We start from the raw sequence: 27,062 nt of genomic DNA, 5'->3' as shown, positions 1-27,062 counted from the left end.
AAATTTTATATATATATATATATATATATATATATATATATATATATATATATATATATATATATATATATATATATATATATATATATATATATATATATAATATATAATTATATATATAATAATATATAATATAATATATATATATAAATTTAACCCAATTGTTAGGTTTGTTTATATTTGACCCAATGTCATGTTAATAGACTTTTTTTAGAGTTGGACTAATTTATACATTTTCAATTGGATATAATGGAGGACATTTGAGCCCTCACAAGTATCACTAAACCAGCACACATAAACTGAACACATGATTTCTACATTCATGCACTATTCAACTCATGAACACGTACATTCTTCAATTTTAGCATTGATCATTTTAGATGATGTTTCACTCTTGTGTTCTCTCTAATATTAATAAGTAGAATAATATTGCCAGAATTTCTGATTAACAACATCACATTGTAAAATGAAGCACAAGTCTACTGCAAATTTAAAAATTGTGTGCGTATATTCAGCGCTTGGTTTTAGGGAATGGAAAAACACATGTGCTATCTGACATTCATCTTCAGAGTCAACTCGAAACTGTTGCGGTTGGTTGTTTTTTCAGAAATGCGCTTTGATCTGCTGGTGGACAAACAGCTTGTTTGTGAAAATGAGCTCTCATTGCCTACTGAAGTAAGCCCACCTGCACTGAGTAAAAAGGGCTTCTTCCTGTCCTGCTGCTACAGCATGAGCGTTCATTTTAAGCTCTCCTGAAAAACTATTTAAGACTGACCCAGAAAAGCACAATAGTATCTGGATGCAGACTTGAATATGAAAAGCTGAGACTGCATATCTCAGACATGCAATGTCAGAAACGGTGCACTCAATGGAGCTAGGGACATCCCTGTGAGGATTAGGTGTGCACATTAAAACCGTTGCATGCAGCTCAGCCTGCATATCTAAAACTGTATGTATAAGGCATAGAGCCCTGTCATACATGTGGCTCAATAAGGCGCAAGACATGTTTTGGTGTGATTTGCTATTTTCAGACCAGTGCAACCCTAATTTTCATGTTTTCAAGGCATATTATTGGCACGTTGCTCTTTTGAGGAACTGAAATAGACTGTGCCATTGCCCAAGTAAAACCTGAATGGAATGACAAAGAGAAGTGTTTTTCCCTTCAGTCAGGGCTTAATTTGTGCCGGAACACACTGGATCTGTATTAGTGATGGGAGGTTTGGATCATTTTACCGACTCGGATCTTTGAGTCTCGTTCATCGAGATGACCGAATCTTTTTTTCGAGTCATTTCGTTCATTTGGTTCAATTTGCCAAAATATTATTAAAATGTTATGAATTGCTTCCAAACACATCTACAACTAGACCAAAAGGTTGATCACACGACAAATAAGTCATAAATAGAATATTATAAGAAGGTGGAAATAATAATTCAATGTTTACCTGCTCTTTTGTCTATGAAGGTAGGCTATTGTTGTCTCCTTGCTCAGCTCACCTCTTCATGTCTTCAAATGTCAGTGATTCGTTCACGTTACACTGACAGTCACATATAATCTTAACCAAAGTACACAGTCTGAGTCGATAGGAGCCTTGATAATTAGTTCATCTTTCAATTCAATTCTTTTTCCAGCTATAAATGCATGTGATTGGCCCGTGAGGAACGAGTGACTCAGACCCGATTGAGGACTCGAGAGGTGAGCGGATCAATTCTTTTTCCGGCTCTAAACGCATATGATTGGCTTCTGCCAATGTAATGAAGACTTGAAATTAACGATACTACCTGCACAAATGTGCGCACGCGCGGATGAACGAATCACTCCCTGAGAGGACTCCTAGTTCCCGAGTCATATTGAAGATTCGTTTAAAATGAACGAATCGTTCATGAACGACCCATCACTAATCACTTGACTGTGGGAGATCAATCAAAGATCAAAGTGTGACCTCTTGGACAGAAATAAAAAAAAAAATTCTAAATGTCTAATCATCTTGTTTAATCCCTCCCCTTTTCCAATGGGAATAGTCAATAACAGGAGAATGGTCAGAATAGGCAGCAAAACAACAAGAGCAATAAACAATGCAAAGGGTCAAAGCAAAACAACGCTTTGTAATGCTTACGGGAAAAACAAGACTCAGCAAAGAGTATGAGAATGTGAAGTGTATATGTAGACCAGTTAATCAGTCTTCATGAGCTTCAGCTCTGTGTGTTTGTGCAATCGTTTATCATCCCAAACGGTGTGTGAGGTGCATGATGGGAGTTGTAGTTCATTTCAGTGGCAGTTCTCCAGCTATCTGCAACTGCTAGATCATGGTGATCATAAGAGAACAATTTATTTGCCCTCTTAAATTCATTTGATTATACATGCTTTCTCTTCAAACATTTTTTATGACTGAAGCGACCTGCTACCAGAAGACCAAAACCACACACTGATGACACTTGCTGGTCAATCTATGCAAGTGCAACAAAAACTCTGCTCAAACATGCATAAATCACCTTTTGTGTAATATTTACACAATAGTACGGGTAAATAAAATTTCATTTGCATGTGTAACTTTGTATCATTGAGATGCTTTGTATTATTGTATGATTATTGGTTGATCGGGCTAACAAGAGTTTCTGAAGTCTTTCTTTTTAATATTATTTTATTTCTCATTAAATGGCGGCATGGTGGCTTAAGCACGGTCACGTCACAGCAAGATGGTCATTGGTTCGAGTCGAAGGTAAATCAGTAGCAAACCTCTAGAGCTTGCAAATCTAAATGTGAGAACTAGTGACAATCGTATTTGTAGTATGTGTAAGTTACAATGCACACTCGCAGCTCTCACATTGGGTTTTATCCATTGTTACATAAATCCTGTGTTCAATGCTATAGTCAGTTTAGTAATGATGTAAACATGCACTTGTCAACACCTAAGTATCTACACCCTATCTCAGTAAAAGTGCAAAGGACCAAGCTTTTTTTTTTCTTGTACTTTTGATAATATATATTGGCATACATACCAAGCATTGATGAGCTCCTTTTTGACCAGTATGAGATCAGACTTTTTGCAGAATTTCCACCTGCTGGACAACAAGTGTGTGAAAAGTCTTTCAGATGCAGACTGAAGGAGGTATGAGATGTACAGAGACTTTTGAGGTAGGTTTTTATTAACTAACTAACCATTCAAAGCACCTTATGGCATCTGCACACCACAATGACAAATCAGTTTACAGCTTACCCTCTCTCACTAATATTTTGTATTTTTTTTTTACTTTTTTAATACAGGATGAGATATCTTCAGCTTTCAGACAATTAAAGTTTCTGGAATTAATGACCGTAAAGGTGAATTTTTCTGCTTTCATTTAATTTTGGGTGAATATTTTTCCCTTCAGCTGCTTAAGTAAACATTAAAGTGGTTAAAAATAACCAAATATAAATGACATAACTCAAAAACTTCAAGTTTTCTATTAAAAATAAAAATAGTTCACAGAGTTGTATCTTTGGACTAATGCAATACAAATTTACAACTCAGCCTAAATTAATCACAGCTCAATATTAAATAGCTCAATAGTTATGTTTGTTGACACCTATTCTATACAATAAAACAGTATGATCGTTATAAAAATTGTGAGATCAAGTTAAACCTTAATTTGTTGTACGTACTGTAGTTCCTTTAAACAATACTATGGTAAATTGTGTGAAACTATAGTTTAGTATTTACACTTTTCTTAATGAATGCTATTTGTATTGACAATAGTAAACGAATATACTGTATTATACTTAAATTTTTACCACAGTAAACTGTGGTGTATTGTAGTATAAATATGCCTTAGTTACTATAAAACTACAGTATTGGTTTATTTATATTGTTATAGTTGTAGAACAATAGCAGTTATATAATAATAATGTGGAAAAAACAGTCTGTGACAAAAAAAGGTGTGAGAGTTTATAAGATAATGGAGGGGTGCTGTAATATATGTGTGTGGCCGCTAGAGGGCAGAAAATGAGCATGTTGTAAAGGTTAGTTACTGATGAACAGCGAGTAACAAAAAGACAGCTATTAATGCAATGCACCAAACATTAAATTATTTATTTAGAAAAACTCAAAATATGTGGTGATGATGATAATGATGATGATATTAAAAACAAAACCGAGAATGAATCCATAAATAAGTGCTCTCAAAAGAGGTCATGCTGGGAGCTTCAAAACCATCTCCAGTACAGATCCAGTGTTGGATCATCGTTTTTTGGGGACGTTTTGATACACTGCCTCTGTTTTTGATTTCTGCAAGAAAACAAACTCAGTCAGGAGTTTAGCAGAACTTTTCTGACAAAAACCTTTTTAAAAAAAAAGTATCAACATTAATTATACCAAGCACACACTAAAGTTTTAGAAGCATCATCAACCGAGCTAAAATATAAAAATAAATCTCCGAAATTATGTTAGCAAGTGTATGGATCACAACTATCCTCAGAAATGCCATGATAAACCACATAATTGCAAAGGCATGCTGTCTTTGTCAAATTTAACATGACATTACTAAACCATGAATATGCAAGCTTCCTCATTTGATCCTTGAACAACGAAGCAGTAGTAAGCAAGAGAACCATCACAAATTGACTTTAGTGAGATGGTTAAGATTTTAATAATTAATAATAACAATAATGATAATAATAGTTAATTTAGGATGCAAATAGAAATGTACTGTAAGACGTGTCACAGTGCAACTATATGCAGCTTCACTGAGTACAGACATGCACTGTTTTCTTCACTGCTAAGTTAGATGATCTCAACTGTATTTCTGGAATGACTTTTTAAACAGTTTTAGAACTTCACACTGTATTCCATTTAGTTTCAATGGCGACAAATCAAGCTTCAGTTAAGTAAAGTGGCAGATTTAAAATTCGAAACTGCATTCCAGTCCACTTTAACATTAAGTTAAATGAATATAAATGTTTTTTGTCAGTTGGGTCAACACTCAACAGACTAGCTGCAACTGTGTGCAAAACTACAATCAAGCTTCATTCCTTGATCAGCAAACCTTTAATCAAAGCCTCTTGCAAAACAGCCACCATGAAGCATCTTACCGTTTTTCGTTTTTTTGGTTTACTCAAGGCTGAATGTTTTGTGTTCTTCTTCTTGGTCCGAACTGCATAAACAAAAATAAAATTAATAAAAATAATGGGTTACAATTACTCATTTGGAAAAATCTTAATTAACAATTATGACCCTGGTGGACCACAAAACCAGTCATACATGGCTCCAGTTTTGATATCTTAAAGTTAGATAAATAGTATTTTTATTAACGTGTGGTTTGCCAAGATAGGATAATATTTAGCTAAAATACAATTACTTGAAAATATAGAATTTGAGGGCTCAAAAAAAAAAAAAAAATCTCAGTTTGATTTTTACAGCTATGTCACCCTGCAGCCCAAGACCGGTTTCTCATGGAAACTAAGCAGGGCTGAGCATGGTCAGTACCTTGATGGGAGACCACATGGGAAAACTAGGTTACTGTTGGAAGTGGTGTTAGTGAGGCCAGTAGGGGGTGCACAACCTGTGGTCTGTGTAAGTCCTAATGCCCCATTATAGTGAAGGGGACACTATACTGTCAGTGAGCGATGTCTTTCGGATGAGAGATTAAACCCAGGTCCTGACTCTCTGTAGTTATTAAAAATCCTGTGAAACTTCTCATAAAGATTAGGGGTGTAACCCCAATGTCCTGGCCAAATTACCACCACAAATACACACGTTACATTACATTAGTTATTGAGAAAATTATCTTTAAAGTTGTCTAGTAAATAAAAAATTAAAATGTTTTTAGCAATGCATGTTACAAATCAAAACTTGAGTTCATACATATTTAAGGTAGGAAATTGACAATATATGTTCATTGGTACGTGATATTTAATGAATATTCAATAATCAATCATTTTGTCTGAGTATTTTGTTGATTTTGTGCTTCAGGGTCACAATTTTTAGTCAAAAAGATCCATATATAACATGTGTATTAGCTGCTTTCTGACTTGTTTTTCCTTTCTTGCTGATGCAGATGATCCCGATTACTGTTACAATCAGCAGAAATCCCGCAGCAGCAGAGATCAGCACAATCTGCCATAGGAGAAGACTCTGATCTGAAGGGGAAAAATTGGTCATGCATGTTTTGTAAGTCTACAATAAACACCACCAAACACCAATGCTGTATGTTTAAAAGCGAGCTCACATAAAAATGGTAATGTTTCCCCCTTATCTGAACATGTCTGACAGAGTGTGTTGATGTCCAGATGTGTGGTCTGGTTGCTGATGGTGTTGTTGATCACACAGCTGTAGGTGTTTCTATCCTGATATTCCACCTCCAAAGGTAGAGAGAGACTGATGCTGAGATCAGACACACTGATGCTGGACAATACACTGTTTCCTTTGTACCAGGAGAGATTTACAGACCTCACATTCACCACTGAACACACCACTGAACAGTTATACTGGGATGATGAAGATGAGGAGGAAGAACAGTCCCTGATGAGGACAGGGACAGGCAGACGTGCTGAAATAACAGCAGAGGTTAAAAATAATTGATAAAAGTGAATAAGCTAATTTAGGACACACACACAGAAAAGCAAGCCAACTGTTGATTTTCTATTGCAGGAGATTGTCATTTTTAAAAAAAAAAACATGAAGTGTTTTTAAGTGGAAGTGCATATGGAGAGGAACGAGTGTGTTCCCTACAGGTGTTTTTTGTTTTTTTCAGTGTGACAGAAGCAGAAAGTGCCTCCGTGTAACCCCACTAGTCCTACACCACACAACCTGCTCTGAGCTGGGATCGAACTGGCGACTTTCCGTATGGGAGTGAGTTGCTCTACCAAGGAGGCTAAAGACCATGGCCTCTAGTTTCTGGTGCTAAAGCACCTTTAGATGTCAGAGTGAGGTTTACCTGCACAGCACTTCTCTAGCTGGTAGGGGTGTCAAAATTAATTGTTTCTATGGTGCACCACGATGCAGATGCAGACAATTTGGTATGGGTTTAATAATAATCATAACCGGTTATTATGTACTGACGTCATTTATCTAATATTCGCTATGTCGCCATAGCTTACTATGGCGAGGAAGGCGTGGGTATTTACAACGCTCCAACTACTTAAAAATGCAGAAACTGTGCTCAGTTTCACTGCGTGTGTGTTTGCTGGACAGTCTTTCACTGACACTTACAGCAGAAGCCCCTATTTCAATGCTATTGAGAGAATGAAAGTGTACTCCATCTCTCTCTCTCTCTCACTGTGGCACCGACATATCGAATTGAACCAAATCGATGGCATGATAATCGTAATCGAACCGAACCTTGAGACTAGTGTGGGTTTACACCTCTGCTAGCTGGCCTCCACCACACTCACCCCCCTAAACTTCACTCCCATCCGGGTCACGGCACCAATTTAACCCCGCCAGTCCTATACAACCCAAAAGTTGTAGAGACCAATCCCCTAGTTGACGAAACATTGCGTGACTTTTTGAGTGATGTCGATTGACTACTTTCCAAATGACAATGGGCAAGAAAATTGCATCTGTATTCATCTGACCTGATATCTCGAAGGTGATGAGACATTGGGCGACTTTTTGAGTAATGTTTTTGGGCTACTTTCCTATTGAGAATGGGCAAGAAAATTGTATCTGGGTCCATCTGACCTGATAAGTTGCCATAAGTTATCTAGTTGTCCATTGTCACCATCATTGCTCATCTTTGCATCAGTTAGCTCGTGTATCATCACTTTGACACTCTCTTAAAAATGCTGTTATTTCAACCCAATTTCGGGTTAAAACAAACAAAACCAGTCGCTTGAGTTTATTTAATAAATTAAAATTTTTAGTTACAAGTTTAGGCCAAAGTTTGTCCATATTTTACCATATTTGGGTTTAAATATCCCAGCATTTAAAGTTTATAGCACATGTGCAGTAAACATCGAGTTACTTTTAAGTGATGTTGATTGGCTACTTTTTTATTGAGAATGGGCAAGAAAATTGTATCTGTATCCATCTGACGTGATATCCCGAGGGTGATGAGATATTTGGCGACTTTTTTAGTGATGTTGATTGGCTGCTTTCCTATTGAGAATAGGCAAGAAAATTGCATCTGGATCCAGCTTACCAAAAAGTCCTGAAGTTGACAAGACATTGGGCTACTTTCCTAATGAAAATGGGCAAGAAAATTGTATCTGTATCCATCTGACCTGATATCCCGAAGGTGATGAGACAGTGGGCGACTGTTTGAGTGATGTTCTTGGGCTACTTTCCTAATGAAAATGGGCAAGAAAATTGTATCTGGATCCATCTGACCTGATAAGTTGCCATAAGTCTTACCTAGTTGTCCATTGTCACCATCATTGCTCATCGTTGCATCAGTTGCCTCGTGTATCATCACTTTGACACTCTCTTAAAAATGCTGTTATTTCAACCCAATTTTGGGTTAAATCAGACGAAACCAGTCGCTTGAGTTTATTTAATAAATTAAATTTATAGTTACAAATTTAGGCCAAAGTTTGTCCATATTTTACCCAATTTGGGTTGAAATATCCCAGCATTTATAGTGTATAGCACATGTGCAGTAAACATCGTGTTACTTTTAAGTGATGTTGATTGGCTACTTTTTATTGAGAATGGGCAAGAAAATTGCATCTGTATCCATCTGACCTGATATCCCGAGGGTGATGAGATATTTGGCGACTTTTTGAGTGATGTTGATTGGCTGCTTTCCTATTGAGAATGGGCAAGAAAATTGCATCTGGATCCAGCTGACCCGAAGTCCTGAAGTTGACAAGACATTGGGCTACTTTCCTAATGAGAATGGGCAAGAAAATTGTATCTGGATCCATCTGACCTGATAAGTTGCCATAAGTCTTACCTAGTTGTCCATTGTCACCATCATTGCTCATCGTTGCATCAATTGCCTCATGTATCATCACTTTGACACTCTCTTAAAAATGCTGTTATTTCAACCCAATTTTGGGTAAAATCAGACGAAACCAGTCACTTGGTTTTATTTAGTAAATTAAATTTATAGTTACAAATTTAGCCAAAAGTTTTTCCAGATTTTACCCAATTTGGGTTGAAATATCCCAGCATTTATAGTGTATAGCACATGTGCAGTTAACATCGAGTTAGTGCCTTTTATATTGTGGATAAAGCAAAAAGCTGAACATTGTTTTTGCGAGTGCCTTAGCTAGCCGCTAAAATGACTAACAGCTTTTTAAATTCTATCAAATAACTTGTTTGTTAAGCCATTCAGTTGGATCAGTCCTACAATAACAGTAAGGAAAAAGAGCTTTGACTCGGACCAATACCGTTGGGTTTCTCCATATATCTCCTACTCGTGGAAATAATCCTTTGACACGATGATAATGAGTGTTTGCTGTCGCCGATTATATTTCTTTTCAGCTGGTGTAACATAAGTTTTCTAATATGACATGCTGTGCTCTACTTTTGTGTCCATAAATTTTCATTTTTGGGTGGTTGACAGCTTTTAGAATTTTGATTCTGTTTTTTTTTTAGCTTGTTTATTGCACATCTTGTCACACTCAGCTTTTTTAGTTTCTTGTAATAGGTCAGTAACGATAGGGGCGCATCTCCCCGTAATAGAAAGTCAATGGATAGGGTTCAATTGTCCATTAAGTGTGTCTCTGAAGTTTTAAACTTCAGATTTCTGCTTTAAAACCTCTGAAATATGATCTCATTGGTGCATTTTGTTTTTGTACAAATAGTTAATTAAATTTGTGGTAATTAACATTGAGTTAGTGGACTGAGTTTAATTTGTAACCTTTAATTTCCCTTTAATAAAAGCATTGAATAAGTGAATACATGATCTCCACTCACCATAGACAGAAACTCTGAATGTTGTATCCCTCAGTATTGCACCACTGATCTTGAGTTCATAATCTCCAGCATCTTCAGTTCTGATGTTTGTGATGGTCAGAGAGCCAGTGATTTTGTCCAGCTTCAGTCTGTTTCTGAATCTCCCATCAAGAACATCATCAAATATGGAGAAGATTCCAGCAGCTCCACTCATTTCTGCAATCAAAGATTTTTCAGCGCCGAATTTCCATACCAAATCATCATCTTGATGTATATCAGTAGCACGTAAAAGGAGAGAATCTCCCTCCAGCACTGACACAATTTCTCCAAACCCACCTGAAAAATTGTAAGTGTAAAACTGAAATTGGAAATAGTTTGTTATAATTTGTAAGAAAGCAAAAACAGAAAGAAGATCATTTGAATTTAAATAACAAATATAGTAATATTGGACGTTTTTCCTTGCATTTATAATTCTTGAAATGTACAAATGGCATGACATTTCAAATATTCAGTGTTTTTCTGTCGATAAACATTTTATTTATTATTTTTACTGATTATTCCAGGCCTTATTTTCCCACCAATATTAAATAAAATCATAATAATTCATATTTATTTATTTTTTATCCAAATCTTAACAGCATAATCTGGAATTCAGGGCCTGAAAAATGTTTTCATAACTTACCAGTAAGACACCAGCAGCACAAACAGAATGAGACCAACATTTTCTTCGGTTTGTTGTCTGATCTAATAATGCCATCCGTTAAAACTTGTGTGTTTGATGTGTGAATCCTCCCCCAACACACGCTAACCTTCCTAGTTCACAACCACACGCTCTGATCTTATCTGAAAGTTTTGAACATATTATATAAAGATCTTCTAGTACTTATTAAGTCTTAAACATATTTTAATGGTATACAAATTCATTATGAACAAGACCCCCTCCCCCCTCCACAGTAAAAACTCACGTTTTTAAATAAGTATTTGTCTGTTAAATATAGGAGTGTTGATCTATTTGAATACTTGATTTGTGAGCAAGTTGAATTGTAAAGTAAATCGGATGTTTTTACTTGGTTTCTAATCATTTATTCATATCATAATTATCATGTAATCATTAATCTTGGGTGTACAGTGACTTGCAGTTACATTCTCAGTGTCAAAAACGGTGTCAAACGGAAACCTTCTGTGGCCTGATTCTCTTGCATGCATGGTTTGATCTGTTGGGTGAGCCAATCACGTTTGTTCGGCCATTTGTTTAATGTGGTTTGGTTTGGTTTGTAGCTGAACGAACTGAACTGTACTTCCTGTTTTGCTGTTGTTATCTTATAGTTGATCAGACAAAAGGGAAAATCTAACCAGTCTCAGGGACGTGGATTCTGACTTTTTTTTTAGTTAAAAAAATTAAATTAAATTAAATTCAGCAAGGCTTTGAGAAATGGTCCAGAAATCTGTCTGCAAGATTGAAGTGAAAGTGAAAGTGAAATTAAAAGTTAAAGTGAAATGTATATAATTTGTCATGTGTGATCTAGGTGCTGTCCCGTGTTTTAAAATTATTGTTAAACTAGGCCTATTATTTTCAAAAAGTTGGAAAAAATAGATCCAAAATGTAAAAAAAAAGCACCAAGTCTTTGTTAGGGGTTCATAACAGTTGACGCTGTGTACCAGTGTTTATGTTTGGCCATCTGGTGGTCAAAAGACCAAAGTGAACAATGCATATAAAATGGATTATGTAAATTAAGTCTCTGATGTCCCTAGAGTGCGCATGTGAGGTTTCAGCTTAAAGTACCTCACATATGATGTTAAACAACCCTTTGAATCTGCCCCTTTTAGGCTTTGATCCACATTGTGCCATTTAAACATCTTAATTTTTGTTCTTAAAGTGAGGATAACCTCCTGCATATCTTATTCCAAAAGCTATAAGATATGTCAGAAATGTATGTTTTTTTTTTTTTTCAAATAAACAGTGGTGTTAAGCAGGGGTTCCCAAAATCAGCCTGCGACCCCCAAATTAACCATTCAAGTGACTTGCGACCTCCAATATCCTCTGAGGTGGTTATAAATACAGAAACCTTGCATGCAATGACGTACACACACCAATAGACCCACATTTATTTTTTGTTTAATTCTTTTTTTAATGTATGTGAGTGCTGTAAATTTGCCAGAAAGGTAAACCTGGTATTATAAAATCTATCTGCTGTATCTGACACTATTGCTGTGTCTTTAATATAATGTATTTACCCCAGGGTTCACAATCCAATTTAGTATATAGTAACTATAAACAACTATATTGTCTTTTCAGTATGGATAAAATATGGTAATTCTTAAGGTTTAATCAAAATAAATAGATTTTTGGAAATCACCAGGTGACTTTGAAACCTCACTTTGAGAACCAGTGGTGTAAAGTAACAAATTACAAATACTCAAAATACCGTAAGTGAGTTTTTATAAGGAATTGTAATTATTAAGTAGGTTTAAAAACCTGTACTCTTACTTGTGTACATATGTAGTGCATAGTCTATGTGGATTATAAAAAATCAGTCCTGTGATTTCTGTCCAATTAGATCACACATAGAAGGGCAATGTATAAATGCAGTTAACTCTTTGGAAGCATTATGTTTAAGAACATGTCTAAAATCTTTACACACATTGACACTGTTTAGATGCATGTCACTGATGAGAAGATGGCAGATGTTTACTGTATGATGACCGAAATGGCCTTCAGCAATAACTAAATGCAGTACAGAATGTTACGTTTACACACATCCACAAATGACATGTAAATGCATCAGCTTTTTACAGCGTAATACTCACTACTCTTGAGTACTTTTGATAGGGCTACTTTTTTCTTATACTTTTGAGTAATATTTACAACCAGAGATGTATAAAGTACTAGAGACCCAGACTTAAGTAAAAGTACAAGTGCTCTATCGAAAAGTGACTTGAGTAGAAGTTGAAGTGCTCTTTAAGCACCATTCTAAAGTATTCAACATCTTTTGTACTTAAGTATTGGAATGAGTTTATTTCAAAATTTACTACTGAAATACTAAAAGTAAAAGTACAAGTATTGTGTGATGTAGTTAATAAAGAAAGCAGTCTTTAAAAAGACATCAGATTGTTTATTTATTTTAAATATCTTTTTTAGGGGGCACGTGATTAAGCAGAACGAAAAGAAACATGGCTTAAGATACTGTTTTCCTCTAGCACTTGAACCACAGATCTGACAGATTATAACAGCTTTAACAAACACCTTTCAAAGTTGTTTGTCACAAAAACACTCCGTAATTCACTCAAAACGCTATTGAAACCCGTTTTCAGATCGCAAATTACCAGTTGTAAACGCTGCAAACGGAAGTTCTAAACATTCTACCAGAAGACGCTGGTCGCTATGGCGCCCTCCATGCAGCATCCAAGATAAAGGTCTATAAATGTAAGAAGTAGGGGTGTGAATCTACACTGGTCTCACAGTTCGATTCAGTTACAATTATCATGTCATCGATTTGGTCGAATTCGATATCTCAGTGCATTAACGATGCTTTTCATACATAATTAGATTTTTTCTTCACGACACAAGAATTTTTAAAATTAAAATCTATAAATATATTTATATATTATTTGTAATACAATTTTGTTCTTTAATACAGCAGTAAGACATAGGAACTGTAACTTTAATTGTACCTGCTCAAAGAAAACACTCTTTCTGAATGTATCAAACAAAACTCAAGTACATGCACGGAAGACAGCATGAGCATTTATAGCAAATAAACTAATGTAAATATTATCCCGCTTGCTTTTAGAGCGCTGACAGGGGTGGTCTTACACCCCTATGATTGGTCATTGTCTTCACCTGCTCAACAGAAAGGGCTGCGATCGGCTTTAGAAATGAAAGCGCTGTTCACCGATAGCGGTAAGAACTGCCGCGCTTACAATCTATATGTGCATAATACGCGGTTATCACAGGTAATCCATAATAAACACACTGGAGAAAACTTGTGAACTTATGATCTATTACTGAACTGATATCGATCATTTTGACACCCATGGTAATTAGTGACGATGCAGCTCAGAAAAAAATCTATCAGAGTAAAAGTATTAAACTCATCGAAAATATGTACTGAAGTACAGTACAATAAAGAGTACAGCTACAGCCTTTTAGTACTTAAGTACAGTAGTTTACAACAGATACTTTTACTTTACTTGTTCTACATTTTTGGTCAAGTAATGGTACTTTAACTTAAGTATGATTTTTTTTTAGTATTCTTTCCACCACTGCAAGTAATTTGTAAGCACTTCATGAATAAATGTGAATAAATAAATTACTCAAGACATTTACCGCCACCTAGTGGCAGTTCATTTTAAGCTTCTGGAAAGGAAAAAAAATCTCTGCCATTTTAATTTAACTCAGTTAAATTACTGATTAATTTGTGATTAATCGCTACAATGTGTAATTATTTAGATGGAAAGGAAACGTTTATTGACAGTGTCATGTCGGGTTATATGGTTAATTCACACAAATGTACAAAAAAAGCTTAGTCTTAGTTTATTCGATTCATCTATAGCGCATGTGTTTGGACTGTGGGGGAAACCGGAGCACCCAGAGGAAACATGCTAATTCGGGGAGAACATGCAAACTTAAAAATACCAACTGATCCAGCCAGGGCTCGAACCAGCAACCTTCTTGCTGTGAGGCGACAGATGAGGCCATCACCATGTCAAATTATCCAAACCTCTAAATATACCTGTAAATGTAACAACTAATTATTTTTCACATTTTCTAAAAACAATTTGACCGGGAAAAATTCAAAACATCTATTTATATAGACAAAACACGTCTCATTTTGATCATTGAACAGTGTTGAGGCAATTACAAAAAACGCGAGTTGCATATTCAGATCACTAATAAAGTTTTGCATAAATGCTTGCATTTCTCGAGCGTTTTTCAAGAAAATATCTTCATTACTTTTTTATGTAACGCTTATGGTGTGTAGAAACATAGTACTATAGCTATAAATATTAATTCATAAATATATTATCACCTTGGAGTTGTAAGGTTTTATCTGTTTTCTGAATGATTTTGAAATGTTGAGCTTCAAAGTTTCTGCATTCCATATAGCATGTATGTGTGTAACATTTGTTTTTTTTTTTTTATAAAAAGTCTTAATGTAAACAACTTATAAAAATCATACCATAATGTAAATAAGTTGTCATTTAATAAGAATATGTCAATCCCTCAATTTTGACAAAAAATGTCAGACAGAACCTAATAATTCTAAGGTGAGAATATGATTCGCTTGCACAGAATCCATGGCTTCAAATGAATAGAAAGTGAAATGCATGCGATATGTCGTTCATGTGGTTTGGGGTATGGTCATGCAAGACATCAGTCCAGAGAGACTTCAGAGTGTTTTAATTTCAGTATTTATTAAAGTTACCTTCAAAAAGTAATGAATTAGAATTTTGTTTAAAAAATCTAATAACGTAACATTGCTTTAGCATTATGTTCTGTTTCTTTAATCTAGACATGAAATGCCCAAATATGGCCCGTATGCACCACTGATCAAGATCTCTAAAAAAATGTGTTCACATGTGTGATGTAAATTTACACCAAAGTGAAACGTGACGTGAATAAACATTAAGAATGAAGGAAATGTAAATTCATCTGGCTCTTGACAGAAACTTGACAGAGCTGCTCTTCTGGATGCCATGAAGAGTAGTATGAAAAGTCTCTAGTACATTCTATTCAGAATTTGAAAGGTTTGTGCCATGTTTCAAAGATTTGATAAGTTTACATAATGTCACTGGCAATATTCTTATAAAATAAAGATTTAACATGTTTAACGTATTGTGCGTTTTGTTTAAATTACTGATGACTGGACTGTTCACACGTGTTAAGACACTTAAATTAAGGTTGAATTTTCAAGTCAGTGAGAAAAACTATCGATGTCGTGTTTTTTTTTTTTTTCATTGTCATATTTTGGCAATTATTATAAGTATTTCGGCAGTATTTTATGCAGCCTATACAACATTAAACATAAAAAATATATATTTTTAAATATATATTTATTACATTTTCTACATAGATGCAAGATATTTGAAGCAAAATCATAAAGGAAAAGTTATATAATTCAATTTTAATATCAACAATTTCACCTTAAACAAACAATAAAACATTATATAGCTGGAAACGTTAAGATAACAGGGGAATTAGGCTAGTCATCATTTGAAGTAAAGAATGTTTTTCAAAGTTGTCATAAGACAGGAATGGGTGTTGTTTAATAGTTTTCGGAAGACTATGAAGAAACTTTACTGTGAGAAGTGAACATTTGATCCTTCGCTTTGACTACTGTATTTGTATGCTTGTTATTACTGTGTGCCCATTTCTTTCAATTTTATTTGTTTATTTTTTATAATGCAAGAAAGAACAATTACAAAGCCATAATATGAACAAAGAGACGAGCAAATTATGCACGATTAAAAGATTCATATGGAAAGAGTTTTACATGCAACATAATAATTAAAGTCTTTTAAGGAGTTGTTTCTTTGAAAATGTACATTTGTGGATGTAAGATTTAGCCATAAGCAATACATTATTAAAAAATATGGGTTCTAGGATCAGAAGGACAGAATTATACTGTTTTGGGGTATACAAAAGTTTGGAAAGAAAAACATTTTTAATAAAATTGTAAACCAAAAAGCTGCACTCCCTGACGTCACCGCGAAAGCGAAAGCATAGACACACAGATCTGTCAGCTCTCCATTCGCTCTTGCGGCACTTTTGACTTTCGAGTTGTTTTTGAAGCTTCGCTGTCTTGCGAGATTTGACAACACATTTTGACTAAATTGTTTTTAAATAATTTTATATTACTTCCTTGAGGCCACTCAGCTATGAAGAAAAATGAGAGTGTTTATTTGGATCTTATGGAGTGTCATCAAAGGTAAGCATTTGGCATTTTATTTAGTACAAATTAAAAAAGCTTCTGTAGCCTTTAAGTAGCTGATGAATTAAAATGATGTGATTGCGGTAAAGCTGGTTTATCGCACAATCGTTCTGTGACAATTTGTGACATGCTGCAACATCTGAAAACAAAATTAGCTCTATTCATATAAATAAAATGAATACTACACAGGGGCGTTGCTAGGATCGAAGGGGATAAGGCGCGTATCCCCTACCCCACACCCAAAATTGTAACACCATAAAGGAAAAAAAAAACATCGACTAACTCACTTCTCATTATTCTCAAATTATACCTCTTGGGCCTCTTATCTCCTCCTGATTTTCAGTTTGTTTGTTTTTTGAAAATGTAATTTTCTTCATGTCTTTATATCTGAAAATATGATTTATTTTATAGTGCGAGATGTTATCCAATGTAATACGAAGCTACAAACATGTTCATTTGGACAGGGTGATTAACTTAGGCGTAGTTTACTGGAATTTCTAAATTTAATACCTTGCGAAATATTGATATTCAATAGTCTACTGTTTTTGATATAATAACAATTATTATAAAAATAATTATTTTTATAAAAAAATGTATAAAAATAAGTTTACTTCAAATGTCTTTAGAGGGAGATTTTTTTAGTTTTCCTCAAAATAGGTTGATGTGGGCAGTGTAACACTTTAAATGCATGTAATGCCTGTTCATTCATACTTGAGCAGAAATTCCACATATGCCTCACAACACTAGAACATTCCAGGAAATCCCTACTATGGATGAAGGAATTCAGCTATTGCTGTAGTTGAATGAATGAAAATAAGATCTGAATGAACATAAAAAGGCTTTAACTGATCAATTACACAACAATAAATGGTTTATATGTGTTCTTCCAGCCATCTTAGGTATTTTTATAAGAATAAAGTCGATTTATAATTCGGTGCTAACTGATATACCATGTTATAATAGAAGCTATAAAATAATAAGCTAGATGCATGAACTCGCTGTGATTTAACTATTACAGAAACAGATGTGCCTGGCTATATCAGATCTAGATAAATATGTCTACATATCTATATAATATCTAGAAAGCTAGTACAGTTTACGTTTTTCTGACTAATTCACATGTATTTACTTTCATATAATGCACATTTGATCGATTAGTTATTTTATTTCACCAAAACTACACACATTTTATACTGTGAAAACATATATTAAGCTTCATCAGTAGTTAGAACTATTCAGTTTGGCGAAACAGTTGTATTATTACCTCATCAGCATCAGCTCCTCAAAATAATTATTTTTAAACCATGTGACAACAGTTGCATAAAACATATTCTAGATAAGTTGGTGGTTCATTCCGCTGTAGCAACCCTGGATTAATAAAGGGACTAAGCCGTAAAGAAAATGAATGAATGAATGAATGAATGAATGAATGAATGAATGAATGAATGAATGAATGAATGAGTAAATAACGCATTACTTTAATATTTGAGTTACTTTTTTTAAAATGTAATGTGAGTTTAAAAAATAAATTGATGAATCAAAATGATCTGCCGCGGGAACAGACAGAAACCAAGATGGCAGAGCCTTACATTTCTGTGGGGTTTCTCATTAATTTGAACACATGGAAGAAAATGGGATTATAGTCTCAATGGATGGTGATTTTACTGAACTAGTAAGACAAAAATACAAAAGTAGCAAAGACATTGCCTTCAACTTTCATCAATCTGCATATGGCATGTGTAAGGAGGTTCTCAGAAGGTAACATTATTCCAATTTATTTTAGTGTAATGAAGGTGTACAAGTTAAGTGTGTAATTAAATGCAGAGCTCCTCTGTTTCAAAAAAGAAAAATACCCTGCAAGTTTTGAGATCAAGCCTCAGGCAGGTATGAAAATGTAGCTCAAAAGTAACATAACACATTGCTTTCCATAAAAAGACACAACTTGTTACTTTTTTGGGGATTAACTCAATATTGTAATGCATTCTTTCAAAAGTAACTTTCCCCAACAGTGGTGTAGACTATCTTTTAAAAATCATATATTATTGTACTTCTCCATTGAGAAGACTTTTACCTAAATCATTTTTTTAAATACATCCTTTGGAGCCAGCCTGGCGGAAATACATCAAGGCACACCCAAATCCAAATTCTTTTTTACTTCCTGTCTCAGGAGTTTTCTTATCAGATTGAATTTTTAATGCTTTATCACTGGCTATTTTTTGTATGACTGTTACATATGTCATTTTACAATGTTGTATGGTTGTCAGTCATACACTCAGCGGCCACTTTATTAGGTACATCTTACTAGTACCAGGTTGGACCCCCTTTGCCTTCAGAACTGCCTTAATTCTTTGTGGCATACAGTGCCTCCGGAAAGTATTCATAGCGCTTCACTTTTTCCACATTTTTTTATGTGACAGCCTTATTCCAAAATGGATTCAATTAATTTATTTCCTCAAAATTCTACACACAATACCCCATAATGACAATGTGAAAACAATTGTTGCAAATTTATTAAAAATAAAAAACCTGAAGAATCACATGTACATCAGTATTCTCAGCCTTTGCTGTGAAGCTCTAAAATGAGCTCAGGTCCACTGATCATTCTTGAGATGTTTCAGCAGCTTCATTGGAGTTCACCTGTGGTCAATTCAGTTGATTAGACATGATTTGAAAAGGCATACACCTGTCTATATAAGGTCCCAGGGTTGACAGTGCATGTCAAAGCACAAGCCAAGCATGAAGACAAAGGAATGGTCTATAGTCCTCCGAGACAGGATTGTCTTGAGGCACAAATCTGGGGAAGGTTACAGAAACACAGGTGAGCCTGTGTGAATTGTAGCCTCAGTTTCCTGTTCTTAGCTGACAGACATGAGTGGCACCCGGTGAGGTCTTCTGCTGTTGTAGCCTATCCGCCTCAAGGTTAGATGTGTTGTGCGTTCAGAGATGCTCTTCTGCAGACCTCGGTTAAGTGGTTATTTGAGTTAATGTTGCCTTTTTATCAGCTGGAACCAGTCTGGCCATTCTCCTCTGGCATCAACAAGGCATTTGCACCCACAGATCTGCCGCTCACTGGATATTTTCCATTTTTCGGACCATTCTCTGTAAATCCTAGAGATGGTTGTGCATGAAAATCCTATTAGATCAGCAGTTTCTGAAATACTCAGACCAGCTTGGTTTGAACTGCAGCAGATGGTCTTGATCATGTCTACATGCCTAAATGCATTGGGTTGCTGCCATGTGATTGGCTGATTAGAAATTTGTTTTAACGAGCAGTTGGACAGGTGTACCTAATAAAGTGGCCGGTGAGTGTATACTATAATACAAATAAATACATTAAAAATAAAAAGATTTTGTGTAAAGTTAGTTTTTGACCAACCTTTTCCATTTTATGTCATTTCTAGTATGAAGATGGTATTGTAGTGCGCAAAACTTGTTCGTTGTATGCACTTGTAATGACAGAAGTGTTTCTTTCCCTAAAGTCTTTGAGATGGTTTTTGTCTTTCTGAAAATTGACTTATGATTGCTTTTGCTGCTGCAGGTGTGTCTGATGCTGCTGCAGATAAAGTGTCAGTGATGGAGGGAGAATCTGCCACTTTGAATACTGGAATTATAAAAACACAAACAGACAGAATAAGATGGTATTTTAACAACAATCGCATTGCTGAACTCAATGGAGATCAGGTGAAGATCTGTGTAGATGATGTGTGTCCTGAAAGATTTAGAGGAAGACTGCAGCTGGACAATACATCTGGATCTCTGATCATCACAAACACCAGAAAGACAGACTCTGGACTGTATCAGCTGCAGATTAACAGCCGTAGAACAGAAAAGAAATTCATCTTGTCTGTCCAGGGTGAGTGTTATTTAATAAAGGGTTCATTCACATAAAAAATGCACTCATATGTTTGTCCATATTTGAAACTACAGTAAAGATGATTTCAATTAAATACATTTCTGTTTTTGAAAATCTGAAATTGAAAACCTTTCAACCAAAAATCAGAAGCCTGACAAAGCTAATGTGAATAAACAATCAATATGAATCCGCTATCCTAAGGGTTAATTAATTCAGTTCATTTTCATCCACTAGTTTCAAACCACTTCTTTCTTTTATTGAACACAAAATAAGATCGAAAAACAGTAAGCGTTAACTTCCATAGTAAGACAAACAAATACAATGGCTACAGGTTTTCTAGCTCTCTTCACTATATCTTCATGTTTAACAAAGAAAACAAGAAACAGTGGAGGATGAGTAAATGATGACAGAATATTCAGTTTTTGGTGTTGTGAGGGAGAGGGTGAGTCGACAATTTTAAAATTTCTTTAACCATTTTTTTCTCAACCATTTTAAATTACAATCTTGAGGTGTGTTAATTGTAACAAATATTTTTGAAGGATATTATTTATTTATTGTCATTTATTTATATTTGTAATACATACAGAGTTATTTCATTAATGAGGTTAAGGTTTAGGTTTAGGTTTATTATTACCAATTCTAAGGTAATAATACTTGTTTATAAAGTTGAAACGTCAGTAATGGAGTGAGTTTAATAATTAGATACGGGTGTTAAAAAAGCAGATATATATATATATATATATATATATATATATATATATATATATATATATATATATATATATATATAWWATATATATATATATATATATATATATATATATATATATATATATATATATATATATATATATATAATACTGTACACACACACACACACACACACACACACACACACACACACACACACACACATATATATACACAGTTGAAGTCAGAATTTGTATCTCCCTTTTAATTTTATTTAAAAGTAAGTTTATTTTAAAAAATTTTATTACTTATTTTAATGTTTAAAATGCTACACCATTTCAAAAGTGGCTTATAATTGACTGTCCGTTTCTCCAGGTGCCCTTGGTGCTGATAGACTTGGATCATCAGTGTCTGTGATGGAGGGAGACTCAGTCACTCTATGCACTGGTGTTCAAACAAACCAAAGCAACAGAATTAACTGGTATTTTAATAAAGGGCGCATTGCTGAAATAATAGGCTATCGGCGTAAAGTCTGCGCAGATGATACCTGTCCTCAGAGATTTAGGGACAGACTGAAGCTGGACAGTCAGATTGGATCTCTGACCATCATGAAGGTCAGCACTGAGGACTCGGGACTTTACACACTCCTCCATCGTGGCAGAGAAAAAATCTTTAGGGTTGCTATTTTAGGTAGGTCATTTATGTCTATTGACTTGTTGATCATACCACATTAACTAATATTATTTAATTTTATATAATTAGAACAGTATTACAATTTCCATTTATCTTTATTGCAAAAAAAACATCTGTGAAAAAGACATGTTACAAAAAGATTGATAGTTGGAGGTGATCATTTTCCCATTTTTGTAAATGTAAAATCTGGTAATTTTGGCCATTTCTCTTTAAATCAGATTACTTTGGAAAAAATAAAGCAACATGAGCCAAAACAAGGTGGCATGGTGGCTCAGTGGTCAGCACTTAGTGGTTAGCCTCACTGGGTGTATTGCATAGTCAAACACGAAACCTAGGGGTATGAATATTTTGGGCTTTGCAGTGTATACATAAATTCACTCATATGATCAAAATCTTATTTCACATTAGCTATTTAACAGCCAAAATTATTTATGTAAATTATTTATGTGATATTTTTAAAGTTTTTTTTATGCTTTATTTTATTTAAAATAAAAACCAAGGTCAATTAACAACTGTAAGAAACACCCCCCCATTGCTGAGAGTCCGTTTGTGGAAATTCGTGAGGTTTCGGCTGTCCTGAAACTTATGAGGTTTGCATGGAAAGTTTGTGGTGTCCCAATTGCATGGTGTTCGAGCAGGCCAGAGGGGGCAGAGAGCAACAGCGAGTGCGAGCCAGCTAATGCAAAAAGCAACGTTTCTTTGTTGCAGGGTGTTTTTAAGTGACCTGGGTTGGTCCATCCGCATGGCACTCTCTGCCAATGAGCAATTGCTATGAAGGGTGGGGCACACTCAAACCAGTTCAGTGACTTAGGCAATTTGGCCCCTGATTTCCAAGCCTGATTCGAACTGATTTTGATTGCCAGTGAGTCCCTTCAGGGTTGTAATAGTACTAATACAATAAAACAAAGAGACAATAAGTGTACAGCGCTTCATCTTTAAAAGGAGGCCTTTCTAAAAGTAGAATGGGAAATGCTGCTGTGATTAAATAATGAAATGTAACAATTACAACCTGGCATGCATGAAGACCTCACATGAAATGTTCATTGGCGTTATTAAAACAAGAAAAATGTTTGTTAAGAGCATTGACCAATTCTGTTCTAATGACATAAAGTAGTATGTTCACCGCCTAAAGCCTAATGCACAGATCCAATATATTGTACACTCAGGTCATTAAAGTATAATAATAAACTGTTTTAATTCAAAAATCATGTAAAAATGTTGCAATATATGTTGTTTTCAAAGCGCTGTTCAACATGAACATATTCAATTTACCTTTATTTCAATAGCGCTTTTACAATGTAGATTGTGTCAAAGCAGCTTAACAGCAATTCTAGTAAATTGAAACTGTGTCAGTCCATTTTTCAGAGTTAAAGTTTAGTTTAGTTCAGTAGTTAAATATCTCTGCCAAAATTACAAAACACTGAAAAGCAAATCCATTGATGTGTGTACACACTGTACATTCCATTATATCAAGAAACTGAGATAAACTAAAATGAGCATTTTCACAAATCAGTCATATGTTGGTTTGTTTTTTCAGACAGTTCTACTGAAGAGAACTGGAAGCAGAAATCAGTGACAGAGGGAGAATCTATCACTTTAGACACTCCTATTAAAACAACTCCAAATGATGTGCTGAAGTGGTACTTTGGCGAGATTCTCCTTGCTGAAATCACTGGAGATGAGAGTCAGATCTGTGAAGATGCTCAGTGTAAAGATGGTGAAGACGAATTCAGAGACAGACTGAAGGTGAATCATTCATCTGGATTTCTAACCATCATGAACAGCAGGAAAGCAGACTCTGGAGAATATACACTACTGATCAACAGCACCAGCTTCTACATTAGTAGGAGCTTCTCTGTGATTGTCACTTTCTCAGGTTAGTGTAATGATCTTTCTCATATCAGTCACTTCTCTTTTGAGATTTTTATTATAGTTCACATTACAGTGTTGCCAAATCAGTGACAAGTAGCTAAAGCCTCCTTGAAAAGTTTAATATTGTTTTCATGTAATGCCATGTGCTAAATTAGCATATTTACAATGTCCTTGTTTTGAATTGGCCCTTTACTTATTTCCTTTTCATAAGGCCTTTCTATTAAAGCGAAATTCTTCTCCACTCCCACCCAACATTTGTGACTATTTCTCACAAACGTTACATGAGATCTGCTTTCCTTATGTCTGTCACTGTGCTGTTTATCTGACGCAGCCGAGGCGGAGATTGAGGCACACTCTGACAGGCACTTGGGAATAGTGGGTGGGGAGAACCGGTATTAAAGGCACAGACAACAAAAACAGCTACATGATTTCCAGAGCAGAAAATCTTAATGTTCAGAAAGCTATAATAAATAATCTAATGGGTGTTTTGAGCTGAAACTGTACAGACACGTTCTGGAGACACAAAAGACTTATATTAAATCTGGAAAAAGGGGTAAAATAGGTGCCCTTTAATAAAATAGGACACTTTTTTTGGCAATAACTTGCCAAAATATCCCCAAATCTATAACACTGATCACAAAGATACAAAGGATTATCTTTGACATCTATGATTTTACTTATTTTCTTCTCTCTTTCTCTTGTTGCTTCTGTTTTAGGAATATCCTTAAGTACAGGAATTGGAATGTGTGTTGGTGTGCTGGTGCTGCTACTGCTGCTGGTGCTGCTGACGGCTGCTGCTATAGCTATTTACTTTACAAAAAAAAAAAACACAATCGAACAAGAGATCAGAGAATGGTGAGTATTAGAAACAGCTGATTTAAGATTTTAAAGTTGATTGAGAAAAAAAGAGTATTTAGAAATCGTACAAATATATACATCATTCTAATTAAAGTCACTGTTTAATTGTTTCGACACGCACTGAAGTGCTGGGAATAAATCAGGCAAGATCCTATGTTCATTAAATCTGTCTGTCTGAAAGAATCTTATCTCAGAAAAATTGCATTAATTTTTTTTGCTTAACAGTATGTATGTTTCAGAAACCGTAATGTATTTAATAATAATAATGCAATTATTTATTTATTTATTTACAATTTAGAAAAGTGGTATGAATGTTTTATTATATTAATAACTTTAAATATTTGTATAATAATAATAGTAATAATAATAATTAATATAGTTGTATAATTATTCAGTTAAATTTGGGTGCTACGTATGACTTCTCTTCTGATAACAATATTTGCCCAGGGATGCAGAATATCATTAGGCATTCGTTCGAAACAGTAAAATAACTTCCAAAATAAAAGAATAATATATATAACCATCTTATTAAACTAGCCAACCTGTTAATCTCTATTTTTTTGTAGTATGTGTGTCAGCCACCAATCAGAATGTGTTTCTACTGAGTGACTCTTCCAATCAGACACCTCAAACTCAAGATGCCCCTCTAATGAGTAATGGCCGGTCATTATGCCTGTCATCGTTTATCTGTGGCTGTCCTGAAAGGGGGATAAACAAGTTTGAGCTGCTTGAGCATGTGCACATGAAGGTGGGACATCTTCAAAATGACCAAAACGACAGAATTAGGCCAGAGGGATGAGCCCTTCTGAATGGAAGATGCTAAGCATCCATCAGTTTTACCCGTTGAAATCTTTCATTCTGAAGTGCCTTTGGAAGTGGTCAGCACTTTGTTTTGGAATAACACTTCAATATTGCAGCAATGAATATCACTCCATACTGACATTGCTGCTTTAACTGAAGCTCTTTGAATGACTACTGTAGAACAACCAGCAAACTGCCTTGGGTCAACTGTCTTCATCAGCTCTAACAAAAGAAAAAAAAAAACTGCTCAGAAAACAAACTCTTATTAAGATCATGTAAATGTTACATGTGGCATGCTTCTTGAGCTAATCCTAAGTTTTGTGTACCTAAACTTGTTATTAACTTCTATAAATGTAACCGTTTACTTAATGTATTAATATTGTTTGTATAGGTGCTGGATATGTAATCTTTTTAATCAAGGTTTGAGGTTTGAAAAGGGCTTTAGGCTTTGTTTGAAAATGAAATAGTTTTGCTTGCATAATTTATCTTACTAGTTTGGTAATACACTTTCCTTTGGCTTTATCAGGGGCTGACAATTACACCAGCAATAGTTTACTGTTACCACACTTGTAAAGCACTGGAAAAGGTTTGAATAATGCACCTGGAATGTACTTGAAAAGTGCCTAAATTTGACCTCAGAAAAGGTGAAAGAACCCTGATTGTTTACACTTCACAGTAATCGAAAATGGTAACTCAAAAAGATTATTTACTGAAGCTGCTAAGTTTGTCACTGTCTTTAACTTTAAAGGGCACATAGTTTACCCCTTTTTATGATTGAATGTTAGTATTAAGGTTCTTCTGAGTGTGTTCAAAGGTGTTATTTTAGGGGCGTTTACACAGCTCGCTGTTTTAGGGGCGTGTTGTCAGGGTTCTGCCACTTTGGTCTTGTAAATTCTTGTTTTGGTGGCAGAGCTCTGACACTACTCATGTCTGGTCCTGTTTCTGTCTCTGTGTGCGCGCGCTGTCGTGGGTGTACGCAGAGTGTGCGCACTGCCGCTTGATGTGGCCGCGCACGCTCTGCGTTCCTCAGACGCGCGCGCTCTTGTACTAGTGTTTGTGTTTGTTCTGTCAGCAGCGCGCTGCTTTATTCTCAGCGCCTCCGTCTAGTTGGTTTCAGTTTTGGTTGGGGCTGAGATGAAGCATGCGTGTTGCTTATGTGTGAGCGCACGGTAAGGTGTTTATCTATCGTGTGCTCGTGTCTTGCGTCTCTTTTCAAAGCACGTGGCTCGGTGTTTACATTGCGCTCTCCCGTCTATTGTCTTGTCCCACCCTCCTTGTTAACCCATTATTAGTTAATTGTGTTCACCTGTTTGTGTGTTAATTTTCTACAGTTTATATACCCCTCACATTTGCTGTCCTGTGCCAGTTCGTCATCACATGTTGTTGTTTGAACCCTTGTCTTGTCATGTTTCCAGTCCTGTTCCTTACCAGCCAGCCCAGTGAAGTTTGTTTGTGTATGTATTTGTTTTGTTAATGTTTTCCCCCTCGGGGTAGTTTATTTTGCATTTTATTTTATGTTTATTATTTAATAAATTCCCCATTTTCCTG

The 27,062-nt window shown here is 35.1% G+C and overlaps 2 protein-coding genes across 4 annotated transcripts in view; one reads left to right on the top strand and one right to left on the bottom strand.

Annotated features, from left to right (window-relative positions):
* The first annotated feature begins 849 nt into the window (after nucleotides 1-849).
* On the top strand, nucleotides 850-27,062 carry zgc:172133. 2 transcript variants are annotated; one of them, XM_073936142.1, is made up of 8 exons: nucleotides 850-3,133; nucleotides 3,263-3,319; nucleotides 6,031-6,143; nucleotides 20,286-20,600; nucleotides 21,666-21,980; nucleotides 23,521-23,859; nucleotides 24,572-24,710; nucleotides 25,280-27,062. In XM_073936142.1, exons 3-8 carry the CDS (start codon nucleotides 6,137-6,139, stop codon nucleotides 25,320-25,322), a joined length of 1,158 nt encoding a protein of 385 aa, XP_073792243.1. In that variant the 5' UTR covers nucleotides 850-3,133; nucleotides 3,263-3,319; nucleotides 6,031-6,136; the 3' UTR covers nucleotides 25,323-27,062. The 2 variants fall into 2 exon arrangements, with proteins under 2 accessions (XP_073792243.1, NP_001121763.1); NM_001128291.1 differs by lacking the exons at nucleotides 850-3,133; nucleotides 3,263-3,319; nucleotides 6,031-6,143 and adding an exon at nucleotides 16,583-16,744 and having other exon boundaries at nucleotides 25,280-25,745.
* The window catches only part of si:ch211-105n15.1, a 52,401-nt gene continuing 29,376 nt past the window's right edge, over nucleotides 4,038-27,062 (bottom strand). Inside the window, exons 1-6 of one of the 2 annotated variants that reach the window (XM_073937149.1) lie at nucleotides 10,498-11,111; nucleotides 9,837-10,151; nucleotides 6,202-6,522; nucleotides 6,005-6,112; nucleotides 5,066-5,127; nucleotides 4,038-4,262 (exon numbers count right to left, since the gene is read on the bottom strand). In XM_073937149.1, the coding sequence (XP_073793250.1) occupies nucleotides 4,215-4,262; nucleotides 5,066-5,127; nucleotides 6,005-6,112; nucleotides 6,202-6,522; nucleotides 9,837-10,151; nucleotides 10,498-10,537 (894 nt within the window). In that variant the 5' untranslated portion in view covers nucleotides 10,538-11,111 and the 3' untranslated portion in view covers nucleotides 4,038-4,214. Of the gene's footprint in view, nucleotides 4,263-5,065; nucleotides 5,128-6,004; nucleotides 6,113-6,201; nucleotides 6,523-9,836; nucleotides 10,152-10,497; nucleotides 11,112-27,062 lie in introns of those variants that run through there. The other variant, XM_009296012.5, reaches the window with a different exon arrangement.

This window comes from Danio rerio, chromosome 22 (genome assembly GCF_049306965.1).
Source record: "Danio rerio strain Tuebingen ecotype United States chromosome 22, GRCz12tu, whole genome shotgun sequence".
NCBI lineage: Eukaryota > Metazoa > Chordata > Actinopteri > Cypriniformes > Danionidae > Danio > Danio rerio.
This window is presented reverse-complemented; position numbering and strand designations above follow the sequence as displayed.

What these genes read in the sequence shown, in the direction of transcription:
- zgc:172133 (NM_001128291.1), top strand. Translation starts at nt 16,705, where the DNA reads ATGAGAGTGTTTATTTGGATCTTATGGAGTGTCATCAAAG. An exon ending in CTTATGGAGTGTCATCAAAG is followed by an intron (nt 16,745 to 20,285) that starts GTAAGCATTTGG and finishes TTGCTGCTGCAG; the next exon opens with GTGTGTCTGATGCTGCTGCA. An exon ending in GAACAAGAGATCAGAGAATG is followed by an intron (nt 24,711 to 25,279) that starts GTGAGTATTAGA and finishes ATTTTTTTGTAG; the next exon opens with TATGTGTGTCAGCCACCAAT.